The sequence below is a fragment of the Balaenoptera musculus genome, chromosome 10 (genome assembly GCF_009873245.2).
Source record: "Balaenoptera musculus isolate JJ_BM4_2016_0621 chromosome 10, mBalMus1.pri.v3, whole genome shotgun sequence".
Lineage (NCBI taxonomy): Eukaryota > Metazoa > Chordata > Mammalia > Artiodactyla > Balaenopteridae > Balaenoptera > Balaenoptera musculus.
This window is the reverse complement of record NC_045794.1, coordinates 40,969,863-40,982,923: the sequence shown is the minus strand read 5'-3', so window position 1 is coordinate 40,982,923 and position 13,061 is coordinate 40,969,863. Positions and strand designations below refer to the sequence as shown.

Here is a 13,061-nt window from a genome sequence, read left to right as displayed (position 1 = left end):
TAAATATTTAGATATTGTGCCACAGCTCTCAGATGCTCTGTTCTGTTTTTCTCCCCACTTTTTTTTCTTTTTTCAGTTTGGATAATTTTTGTTGGCCTATCTTCAAGTTCACTGATTCTTTCCTCAGCTGTGTCAAGTCTACTAATAAGCCCAGAAACATAATTCATCAATGTCGCAATTTTTATTTCTAGCATTTCCATTTGACTCTTTCATACAGTTTCTATTCCTCTGCTGAAATTTACCTCCCATTCATACATGTTGTCCACTTTTTCCACTACAGCCTTTAATATATTATTTTAAATTCACTATCTGATACTTCTAACAACTGAGTCATCCTGAGTCTACTGATCATTTTTACTTTTGACAGTGGGTGATTATTTCCTTGCTTTTTTGTATGTGCTCCATAATTTTTGCCTGAATGATGGACATCATGTGTAAGATAGTAGAGACTGAGGAAACAGTATTCATGCCTAAAAATGGCATGGTAGTTCTTCTTCACTACTTCTTCTACTAGGCTTTTAGTGCAGGCGGTGGCTGGGGGAGGGATGAGTCAATCTATTCAGGAATTGAGCAGAGTTTGGGTTTTGTTATGATTACCTTAAGTACACTACCAGCTCTAAATTCCTCTAGTGTGACCTTCTGCTTAGGGTGGGGCCTGGTTTGCCAGAGGGTTTTTCTCAGTGATCTTGCTCCACCCTCAGCTTTAGGCTTTCTCTGTGCACTTGACCCAGAATGTCTCTCCATACTCTTAGCTCTCCCCAGGGATAGACTGCTATTGCTTTACTTGCTGGAGGGGCTGAGGGGAGACAGAGAAGTTGCTCTGTTATCCTGGCCTAGTCTCAGTCTCAGGGGGTAGGGCTTTCTCCCAGTAGTAGGAAAACTAACGGTCTGAACCCAGGAAAGTTTTCTGCCCTTCCCTCAGGGTTTATGGATTTTCTTTTTCTTTTCACTTGTCCCACCCACACTGGAAAATGGGGTTTATTCCCTTCCCCCAGTGGCTTAAAGCTATTTTCCACAGGGAATAAGGGTCCAGGCAGGCCTGTACCACCTTGAGAGGCTTTCTCTTGTCTCCCTTGCTTCCCCTAATCTTTCTCATGAGCAGCTCTTGGAGATCCCTGGAGTGGGTGTTACCTACCCTGTGTCTGCAGCTCCCAAGGGTTCTATATTCTCATACTAGCCTACACTTAGACTTCAGCAATTCAATAAAAATTTAGCTAAATTTTTCTTTTTCTGACCATTTTTAATTTCTTTAATGTTGTATCTATTTTATTTATTTTTATTTTTGGCTGCATTGGGTCTTTGTTGCTGCCCACGGACTTTCTCTAGTTGCGGTGAGCGGGGGGCTACTCTTCATTGCGGTGCGCAGGCTTCTCATCGTGGTGGCTTCTCTTGTTGTGGAACATGGGCTCTAGGCGCGCGGGATTCAGTAGTTGTGGCTCTCGGGCTCTAGAGCGCAGGCTCAGTAGTTGTGGCACACAGGCTTAGGTGCTCCGCAGCATGTGGGATCTTCCCGGACCAGGGCTCGAACCCGTGTCCCCTGCATTGGCAGGTGGATTCTTAACCACTGTGCCACCAGCGAAGCCCCAATTTAGCTAAATTCTTATTTCCCCCTGTATGACAGCCCTGCCTTCCTCCTGTGCTCTGCTACTGCTACGGGTGAGCCATGCCCACATGCCACTACTAATGTGTCGAAAGAAGTTATGATTTTTGTATATTATAGCTTACTCTTGTTTTACAGTGGGAGCAATATGCTTCCCAGCTTTCTACATCCTAAATGGAAGCCAGAAATCACCCAATGAGTTTAAATACCACCTATATATCTAGAATGCCTAAATTTACATTTCCAGTCTGGACCTCTCCCCTGGACTCCAGACCATATATATCCAACTACCTATTGGACAAATCTACTTGTATGGTTTGGCAGACAAATTCTAAGGTGGCCCCTATGGTCCCCACCTTCTGGTGTTCATGCCTTTGTGTAATCCTCTCCCCTTGAGTGTGGGAGGGATCTGTGGCTTGCTTCTAACCAACAGAATAAGGCAAAGATGATGGGACGTCATCGCTGTGATTATGTCACATTTTATGGCTAAGGAATGGGATATCATTCCCTTGATTATGTTATATTATATAAGACTTTGTCTTGTCAGCAGACTCACTCTCACTCTCCTGCTGAACTTAAAGTAGCAGGCTGCCATGTTGTGAACTACTTATTGGAGAGGGCCAGGTGGCAGCGAATTGCAGGCGACCTCTAAGAGCTGAGGGTGGCCTCCAGCTAAAAAAATTAAAGTTCTCAGTCCTACAGCTGCAATAAAATGAATTCTGCCAACAACCTGAGTGAGCTTAGAAGTGAATTCTTCTCCATTCTAGTCTCCAGATAAGAAGCCAGACCTAGCCAACATCTTGATTGCAGCTTGTGAAACTCTGAAGCACAGAACGCAACTAAGACAGAAATTTTAGGATAATAAATGTGTGTTGTATTGTTTTAAGCCACTAAATTTGTGGTAATTTGTTTTGCAGCAAAGAAAACTAATAAATAGTATCATAAATTTAACATGCCCAAAAGCTAAATTCCTGATTGCCAACATCTCCCCAAAAAGAAAAAAAAAAAAGCACCAATGTTGTCCATCTCAGTAAACAGCAACTCCATTCTTACTGTTATTCAAGTCAAAAACTGTAGAGTCAATCTTGACTCCTTTTTCCCTCTAAACCCACATCCAATCCAAAAGCAAACACTGGGGGACTTCCTTGGTGGTGCAGTGGATAAGACTCTGTGCTCCCAATGCAGGGGACACAGGTTCGATCCCTGGTCAGGGAACTAGATCATCCCACATGCATGCTGCAACTAAGAGTTCGCATGCCACAACTAAGGAACCCACCTGCCACAACTAAGACCTGGTGAAACCAAATAAATTTTAAAAAAAAATTTTTTTTTTTTAAAAAGCAAACACTGTTGGCTTCACAACCAAATTATATCCAGAATCTAATAACTTTATCTCACCACCACCACTAATACCACCTTGGTCCAAGCCACTATTGTCTCATGCACAATCAATGTAACAGCCTCCTAACTGGTTTTCCTACTTCCACTCCACAAAGCAGCCAGAGTAATCCTATTAAAATATCAAAGGGCTTTCTCTGTAAAATATCAGTCAAATCACGTTTTTACTCAAAAACCACTCCCAAGGTTCCTTATCTCACCCAGATTAAAAGCCAGAAATCTTACAGTGGCATACAATGCCTACATTATCTGGCACTCTCCCCTGCCATCCCAAACCTCTCTGCCTCATCTTGTATCCCTCTCCCCTCACTCATCCCTCTCCTACCACACTGGCTGCCCTGCTGTTCCTTAACCATGCCAAGCACATATCAGTCTCAGAGTTTACAGCTGTTGGTCCATATAATTGAAGAGGTATTTCCACAGATACGACTTCTCAGACCACCTTATATAAAAAGGCAAGTCCCCATCCCCATCAACAACCTCCTATTCCTCCTACCCTGCTTTATCAGCCTCCACAGCACATATTACGAACTGATACGTTTTATTCTCCCCAACACTAGAATGTATGTTCCATGAGAGCTGAAACTTTTGTTCACTGTTATATCCCCACCTTATACTGAATGACTGAATAAATATTACTGTTATTAGATACTTTTTCCTTATAGAAGTTAGAGTCTAATAAAGCAGTCAAGCCACAAGAATTTGGATAGCAAGTCAGTGACATTATTTTTAAAAATCACTATAAAATTATTTACCACCTAGAAATGTACTTATTCTATCTCTGTAAATATGCTTCTGAGGAAACCTGGAAAACATTCACATCTAACCAAAATAACTGAAATCTGTAAGTAAGCCAACTGAATTAAAACATTTCTGTGAAGGGCCCTATTAACAGAAGGTAAATGAAAGACTCTATCATTGTTTTTCCAGTACCATCTGAGGAAGATATCATTATTCTTCACAGATATAGCCAAATAACAGAGAAGTATACATCAAGCTTGAAGGATTAATCCTTTAGTTGCTTGGTTCTCAAACTTTTTCGTCTCAAGACCCTTTTATACTCTTAAAAATTATTAAGGACCCCAAAGAAATTTCATTTATGTCAGTTTCTAATCTAATACTTACATTTAAAATTTAAACAGAAATTTTAAAACTATTTAACAGTTCATTTAAAAACAGCAACTAGAGAAAGCCCGCATGCAGCAACAAAGACCCAACACAGCCAAAAATAAAATAAATAAATTTATAAAAAATAAAAAAATAAAAACAACAATCATAAATCCATTACATGTTAACATAAATGATATATTTTCACTAATATGACTAAATATCCCCCCCCAAATTCGTGAGAGAAATGACACTGTTTTACATTTCTGCAAATCTCCTTAATGTTTGAGTTAATAGAAAACAGCTGAATTCTCTTATGTGCTTTTACATTAAATATTTGCCATATGTTGTTTTGTTGAGGTACATGAGGAAAGTCTGGCCTCACTCAGGTATGTAGTCAGAAAAGGGAGGGTTGTTTTAATTGTTTTTTCAGATAACTGTGGATATTCTCCTTTGAAACTACAGTAAAACTTGACAGGTTGTAGTTTCTTATAGGTTGTCTGCAATGTATAATTTGAACTCTGTGTATTCTGTTAACATTAAAATCCATTGGTGTATCTTGCATTCTGAATGGATCTTATACCATGCATGATTTTGTAACACAATTTTGTAACGAAAAAGTTGGTAGCTACTGGGAAGCTGTCAAGTTCACAATGGTGAATACAAGTTACCCAAAATTTTAATTTTTACTTGAAAGTTCAAATCCTGTCACTGGCAATACAGTTTCAGTTGTTTTCCCTGAAGTGGGTCAGGTGCATGGATCAGACAATTTGAAATTTTAAAAATATCATCAGTTCTGCAATATGCATGTCTGTCAATTTAAATTCTCTAATGAATATGCCTATTTTCCAGTTCAGCAAAAATATTTCCTTTATATCCACAATACATCTGTTGAATTGAAGATGGTTTGCCTCCTGAAACTATTAGTCTCTATTTCAAGTCAGCCCAAAGGGCCAAATAATTTTTCATTTTTCTTATGCAGCAACAAAATTAGTCTGAAAAAAAATCTAAAAAATCAGGTACCGCATAAAATGAACTCTACCTCCCCAAGTTCTGAGAAGTATATACATGTTAAAACGCTAAATATGCTTTGTATAACAGAAAATAAAACTGAATGATCTTGACAAGATATTTAAATCAGATATTCCTTCCTTCCATACATTTCAACATTTTACAGGTTTTTTTTCTCTTTTGTTTGGTTCTTTTTTTGAACGTTAGTAATTGGTGATCCGAAACAACAGATTAATCTGCATAACAAATATTCCTAACTGGCTCAATGTTTTGGCTGGTTCCTGCCTTACCTGTTGAGGAATATGAGAAATATGAGCTCCCTGAACTGCTGAACCAGACTGAGGTGCTGTCTCTGAAGCGTTATTCTTGTGAGAATCTTCCATAATCAACTGTAAGGGGAAAAAAAAACAGTTAAAAGATGCTTTCTAACTTCATTTTCAAAAAATCTTAAGACATTTCTTTTCTTAACATGCATACTTTTTAAGAGGAACAAGACAGGCTTTTCTACACTAAGGGCTGAGCTCAATTTATCCAGACTCATGTTTTCACACCTTTGCTCCGGGTGTGTAGTGACCTATGATAAGACCTTTTAAAATGGCAAATAAAAAGTGCTACAGAATATGGATAGTATACTCTATAGTTGTTTAAAAATTGGTAACTTGAGCTTCCCTGGTGGCACAGTGGTTGAGAATCTGCCTGCCAATGCAGGGGACACGGGTTCGAGCCCTGGTCTGGGAAGATCCCACATGCCGCAGAGCAGCTGGGCCCGTGAGTCACAATTACTGAGCCTGCGTGTCTGGAGCCTGTGCTCCGCAACAAGAGAGGCCATGATCGTGATAGGCCCGTGCACCGCGATGAAGAGTGGCCCCCACTTGCCACAACTAGAGAAAGCCCTCGCACAGAAACGAAGACCCAACACAGCCATAAATAAATAAATAAAACAAATACTTAAAAAAAAAAAAATTGGTAACTTGGTTACCTCCATGGAAGAGAATTGGTAGCTATGGTACAGAGAGAGAGAAGAGATTTTCCTTGCATATTCCTTTAAATTTTTTGAATTTTGATCCACATGAACATGTTTAAATTTAATAAATGGTATACATAAGATAGTCTTCTGTGCAGGAACACAAGCATTCTTTTTTTTTCTTTAAATTAAAAAAAAAATTTTTTTTTATTTATTTATTTTTGGCTTTCTTGGGTCTTCATTGCTGCGTGCGGGCTTTCTCTAGTTGCAGCAAGTGGGTGCTACTCTTCGTTGCAGCGTGCGGGCTTCTCATTGTGGTGGCTTCTCTTGTTGCGGAGCACAGGCTCTAGAGCGCAGGCTCAGTAGTTGTGGCATATGGGCTCAGCAGTTGTGGCTCACGGGCTCTAGAGCGCAGGCTCAGTAGTTGTGGTGCACGGGCTTAGCTGCTCCACGGCATGTGGGATCTTCCCGGAGCAGGGCTCGAACCTGTGTCCCCTGCATTGGCAGGCGGATTCTTAACCACCAGGGAAGCCCAAGCATTCTTTTCTACAGTCTACAGAACAGTTTCTTTTCTTTTCTTTTTTTGGCCGTGCGACATGTGGGATCTTAGTTCCCGACCAGGGATTGAACCTGTGCCCCCTGCAGGGGAAGTGCAGACTCTTAACCACTGGACTGCCAGGGAAGTCCCCTAGGGAACAGTTTCTAATTGCATACATAGTTTAATATAGAGAACTTATTGAGCAAAGGTTGAACAGAATAAATAAATAAATGAAACCATAACTAAGGAGTTTCTAAAGATCTAGATGATCTAGATAATCAATTGCAGGACATGTAGGCTAGGTAAGAATGAGAATAAATGGGTTATGAGAGATGGAATATGTCAAATAGGAGAACTGCTTAGAAAGAGACTGGTAAAAGATTTGGGTAGAATTTAAGATTTTTCTAATTATGTGAAAAGACATAAAAAGAGAGAGGGCCGGCCAGCAAACAAATGAAAAGATGCTCAATTAGGGAAATGCAAATCAAAACTACATTAAGATACCACCTCACACCCATTAGGATGGCTAATATTTTTTTTAAAAAAACAAAAAATAAGTGTTAGCAATAATGTGGAGAAACTGGAACATTTGTGCACTGTGGTTGGGAGTGTAGAATGGTGCAGTCGCTATGGAGAACAATATGGTGGTAACCCAAAAAATTAAACATAGAATTACTATATGATCCAGCAATCCCATTTTTGGGTGTATATCCAAAAGAACTGAAAGCAGGGTCTTACAGAGATATTCGTACACCTATGTGCACAGGAGAATTATTAACAATAGCCAAAAGGTGGAAGCAACTCAAATATTCATCAGTGGATGAACGAATAAACAAAATGTGATACACATATACAATGGTATATTATTCAGCTTTAAAAAGAAAGGAAAGGAAATCATGACACATGCTACAACATGAATGAACTCTGTGGACGTATGTTAGGTGAAATAAACCAGTCACAAAAAGACAAATTCTGAATGCTTTCACTTATTTAAGGTACTTTAAGGTACTTTCACTTATTTAAGTCAAACCGATAGAAACACAGTAGAATGGTGGTTAATAGGGACTGGAGGGAGGGGGAGACGGGTAGCTGTTGTTTAATGGGTATGAAAAAGTTCTGTATAGTGGCGGTACAATAATGTAATGTACTTAACACTACTGAATTGTATACTTCAAAATGGTTATGATAGTAAATTTTATTTTATGTGTATTTTACCACAATTCAAAGAATTTTTAGAGAGAGAGAGAGAGAGAGGGGGCAACTAGGTACTTGGCCCTTAGCATCATTAATTTAATAATTGTGAAGTTTAAGCCTGCATATTCTTTCTTCTCTTTTTTTTTTCCCCTTTTGGACAGCAGAAAATAAATTCATTCTTAACTCTGGATTGATGCTACTGTTTTTAGCCATTGAGAAAAGGTATAAAATCACCTCAAACATAAAGTGTTTCTAATGCTTTTCCCTCTAAATATGTCATTAGCCTTTTTTTCTAACATGGAAAATATACAACAGAAAGAAAAAGGATGATAAAAACTTAATTACAATATTGTCTAATTTCTTTTCAGTCTTCTCTTTCCACAACTTTTAAAAAAGCATAAACATACTGTACGTACAATTTTGTATCCTGTTTTCATTTATCACAAATATTTTCTAGGTTTCAAATAGAAACATATTTAAATGCTACATAATATTCCATCCAGTGAATGTACATAATTCACATTTTTTTACCAAACAAAACAATACTGAGATTAATATGTTTAGTATATAAAGCTTTTTCTGTAATTAAAATTATTTCCATAGGATATATTCTAAAAATGAGAATTACTTGGTTAAGGAGTATGAATATTTAAGGTTTTCTGAAAGAATTATAGTCCACCAGAAGCACATGAGAAAGCAATGGGGATTTTTTTTTTTTTTTTAAGAATTCAGGGTTTTTTTTTTTTTTAAGTCTTTATTGAATTTGTTACAGTATTGCTTCTGTTTTATGTTTTGGTTTTTTGGCCCCGAGGCATGTGGGATCTTAGGTCCCTGACCAGGGATCGAACCTGCACCCCTTGCATTGGAAGGTGAAGTCTTAACCGCTGGACCGCCAGGGAAGTCCCGTGAATTTTTTAGTCATGACTAACCTGATAGATGGAAAATGGTACATTGTTTTACATTTCTTTAATTCTCCATTAGTTATGTGAGCTCTCTGTTCGTATTATTTGTCCATCCATCTATCAGATCTTAGTGTTTTCCTTATTACCTTTATTATTTCTTCATATAAATTTTATTTCTTTCATTTTGATACAAATGTTTCCAGTATGACGTAACTATGATTATTTTAAAACTTTAAATTTTGACAAGTTCATCTAGTGTTTCCCTTGTTGTTTCTTGAACTGCTTTTAAGCTATATACAGTCCCTTCTTTAGGAAGAGTGCAGTGATTTTTAATCTACACTAAGAGAAGTGTAATCCCAAAGACTAAACATACAGACAGCATCAAAGATGGAATTTTATACTTCCTACATACGATCGCTACTGAAAATGCCTTTTTAAACACTCCATTTCAGAAGACATAAGAATATAGAGCAGAGAGAAAAAAAAAAAAAGATGTAGTGCTAAAGCACTGAAAGAAACTATAAAAGATTTTATAATACCTTGTTAAATTACTGAAAATGATACTTTTCTGTTTCACTGTGACTCACTGATTTTCCCCCATAAGAATAGTATTAAGAAATCTTATATCTAATGGAAACTAACATCATCAACAAAACATCAGACATTTCATAGTAAAAGCCACTACAGTCAGCAAATAACACTTTGGACAATTACTGCAACTATATTTCCTACAGAAAAGAAGACAGCCTATTTTCTATGATTTTTTTAAAGAGGAATTAACCAATCAGGTTTTTTTCCAAAATGAAAGCAGCCTTATACCTTCGGCTCATTATTAACAATACATACATATTTTTTTAGTGATGCTATCAGAATGTAACCTTTATTTGCTTACTTTTTTAAGCTATTATTCCTAAAATTAAGGTTAAGATTAACAATCTGTTAAAAACTTGCTCAACACAGAATTTTATGCATACATTTTCTGTAAAAATAAAGTAAGCCCCAGGCAGCAGATGGAAGCTTAACATGAAACAATCCCAAGTTGGACAGAATCACAAGTGGGCAGTGAAACACAGCTTCAAAAGTACCATCAATGGGGGAGTTCCCTGGCAGTCCAGTGGTTAGGACTCGGTGCTTTCACCGCCGTGGCCCCAGGGTTCAATCCCTGTTCGGGGAACTAAGATCCCGCAAGCCATGCAGCGTGGCAAAAAAAAAAAGAAAGAATCGAACTGGATTTCAAATGAATAAAATAAACAGACTGAAAGAAGAAAAAAAAAGTACCATCAATGGGAATGAATTTGGGGAGCTAAATCACGATCCTGCTGACATATGAAGAATGTTAAAGGCATGGCACTTTTAAGAAAGCTTGTTAAGAAAGGAACATATGCTAGGCACTAAACTAAGAGCTCTTTATATATCATCACCTGGATTCCTTATTATTATTTTTTTGGATTCCCTATTTTAGAGATGTGTAAATTGAGGCTCAAAGAAATTGCCATTTCTGTAGATCTCACAGTAAGATGTGAATGCAAGATCTGAAGCCAGAACTGTTTTAAGCCAAAATCCATGTTCTTTCATTCCACACTGCCCCTCTTCCAAGAATACCTTCACATCCCCAACTTGTCCACCTGGCAAACTCCTCATTGTCAAGTTTCATCCCAAACATTATGTTCCCAACTGCTCTAGGTCCTTCCTTCCTTAATGCTTGTTCCACTGTGCCTTGCAGATATTTCTAATGAGGTTACTTAACATTCTGAACTGTGTTTATAGGCATGTCTGTTTTCCCCAGTCTTAAGGTGCCTAAGAACAGGGCCTCTATCTTGTGAATGTATGCTCTGTGCCCAGCAGAGACTGTCACGTATGCAGTAAAATAGTAAACATCAACAAATATAGTATAGTTTTCTCATCTGATGAATGAAGAGGGTCTTAAGTTTCTCCACCTATAGATGATGTAGAAGCCTGCGGGCAAGAAGTCTCTTGCTCAACATTTCCACAACTCAACTCACAATCTCCCCTGAAAATTGCTATTAGTCATACTGAATTTGTTTCAGATCTTCAAATTTGCCTGCACTGCTTTCTCTCACCTTCAGGCTTTCCTGTATGCTACTCCGTCTGCCAGAAACACTATTCCTCTTCAAGTGGCCTATTCCTATGAGTTATACTTCAGGCAAACTTTCATGACTCCTTTAGACTGGTCTAGAAGCTTTGGCTGTATCCCCACAGCACATGCTTCCCCCACCTTTCATGGCACTTATTATCACAGTATAATAATGGCCTGTTTTCTGTCTCCCTACCAGAATGCAAGCTCTAGGGAGTCAAAGACCACATCCTGTTCCCAATATAATACCTTGTACTTACTACTGCTGAATAAATCAATGTGTTTAGTTGGGTTTACCTACTTAAAACTGATAGAAATAATGGTTAACAAAATATCTTTAGACAATTACTCCAACCTAGCTTTAGAAACAGGGAAATTCAGGCACAAGACAACACCCTACTTGAAAGCTGAAAATTCATTAGTATAAATAAATGGGATGACATGTGAAAAAAAAAAGGATTTTTTGAAGGTACCACCACCTACTGGTGATACAGTAGTACTGCACAGATGTAGCACAGACGAAGCCGAACCTTAAAGGACAACCGCAAATAACAGACCTAACATACTCGTCTTTAGCAACACAGTAGTGATTCTAATTGAGACACCGAGTAAACTGCATTTTATAAAGTCTATAGGAAAAACAGCATTTTAATAAAACTGCATATTTCTGTTGGTAATGAAATTTTCAGGATAAAACGCATTTTGCGAACATAAGCAAACATAGTGTGCAAACTCTTACCACAAACGAGGCCAGTTTGACAGATGCTTGCCAAATCTATGCTGAATAAGCCTCAGAAACGTAAAGGCTCCCAATGACTATTTTAGCCCATTACGCCTCAAAAGCTGACAAAACAACTAGTGATTAACATCTACAATAACTGTAAAGAGATCAAGCGGGACGCTCCACGGCGTAGTTGACGCTATGAAATACCATGCTTAGTTTTGTGATACAGGAGAAAATCAAAGAGAACGTTTGCTCGGTTTGATCGTCTGTCCGGATATAAACAGACGAGCTCTGTCACTCCACATTCCCCTTCCTCGCCTGTCGGCTGCACCTTTCCGTGATTGTTTAGGGTATGTGTGATTATTCTACCGTCTGTCTCCGCACTCGACTGGAAGCTCCCAGAGGATAAGGACTGGCTCTGCCCACACAGAGAGCGTCCCGGGCCGCGCACCGCGAGGGCGCCCGGCGCGCTCTGTGGGGTCCCGGGCGGAGATAACCGGTCTCGGGCCGCGCTCGGCGGAAGACGCGCGGAAGCCAAGGCCACGCCGCCCTCCCCGCGGCTCCCGCCCCAACCCCGAGACCTTCGACGGAGGGCGCTCGCCTTGGGCCGCAGAGGGGTGGCTTCAGAGGCGAAAGCCACCCTGCGGCAGGAGGTCTTCGGTTTAATTTTCATTGGGGGGGGGCAGCAGGCGAGAGGGAGGAAGGAAGAGACCACCGACTGAAGGGGCGCCGGGGGCCAAAGCAGAAGAACCGGAACCGCGGGCAGCCCCTCCTCCTTCCGCCGCGCGCCCTCCGCGCCCCTCCCCCACCTTGGCGGCCCCGCACGACCCCCACCAGGCGCGCTACCCGGCTTGGCGTCCCCGCCGGCGCCGCGCCCCCGCGCCCTCCCCTTGCCCGGGGATAGGGGAGCCCGTCCCACCCCCGCCCCCCGCTTACCTGTGGCTGCCGCCTCGCCGCTGTCCGGGGCGGGAACTTCCACTCCCCCCTCCCAGGTGGATCCGAATTCACTACCCACTTCCCCACCCCCTCACTTGGCGGGGACGTGCCTCTTTCTCAGGGGTCAGGCGGGGCAGGGAGAATCAGTGTCACGTAACAGCTAACTGTCCTAGGCTACGGTTTCCTCGGCAGTCAGGGCCGCCACTGGCGGCATGATCTACACCAGGCCGGGGGCGGGGGAGGGAAGGGGGGCAAAACTGAGTAACTAAGCGTGGGGGGTGAGGTTAGGGCCGTCCCTCCTTGCGGGCCGCCGTGCTACGTCATCGCGTTGCGCACGTGACGCGCCGCCATCTTGTGCCGGGCCACTCCGGGGTGGCGAGTTAGTGTTGCGGAGGTGTTATTCTGGCGAGAGTGGGGGCGACAGTTACCTGCGGTTCCTTTTTGCTTCAGGAGCTCTGTCCCCACTGCTCCCACACGTGTTTTCGGAGGCCAGCAACTGCTCGGGGTGTCAGGAGACCGCTCGGCGTGGGGCAGTTTTCTTCGGTTGGGGCGTTGCGCTCAGCCCCTATTTGCTGTGGCCTAGAGGTGTCAT

At 40.9% G+C, this 13,061-nt stretch overlaps 1 protein-coding gene across 4 annotated transcripts in view; it reads right to left on the bottom strand.

Moving 5' to 3' along the window:
* The window catches only part of ATF1 (activating transcription factor 1), a 61,538-nt gene extending 48,744 nt beyond the window's left edge, over window positions 1-12,794 (bottom strand). For 2 of the 4 annotated variants that reach the window (XR_005021572.1, XM_036866918.1), the window contains exons 1-2: window positions 12,470-12,724; window positions 5,407-5,505 (exon numbers count right to left, since the gene is read on the bottom strand). Coding sequence is in view for 3 of the 4 variants with exons in the window: in XM_036866918.1 (XP_036722813.1) it covers window positions 5,407-5,499 (93 nt within the window). In the remaining variant the exon portion in view is untranslated. Of the gene's footprint in view, window positions 1-5,406; window positions 5,506-11,548; window positions 11,567-12,469 lie in introns of those variants that run through there. The other 2 variants (XM_036866916.1, XM_036866917.1) reach the window with 2 other exon arrangements.
* Between the last annotated feature and the right edge of the window lie 267 nt (window positions 12,795-13,061).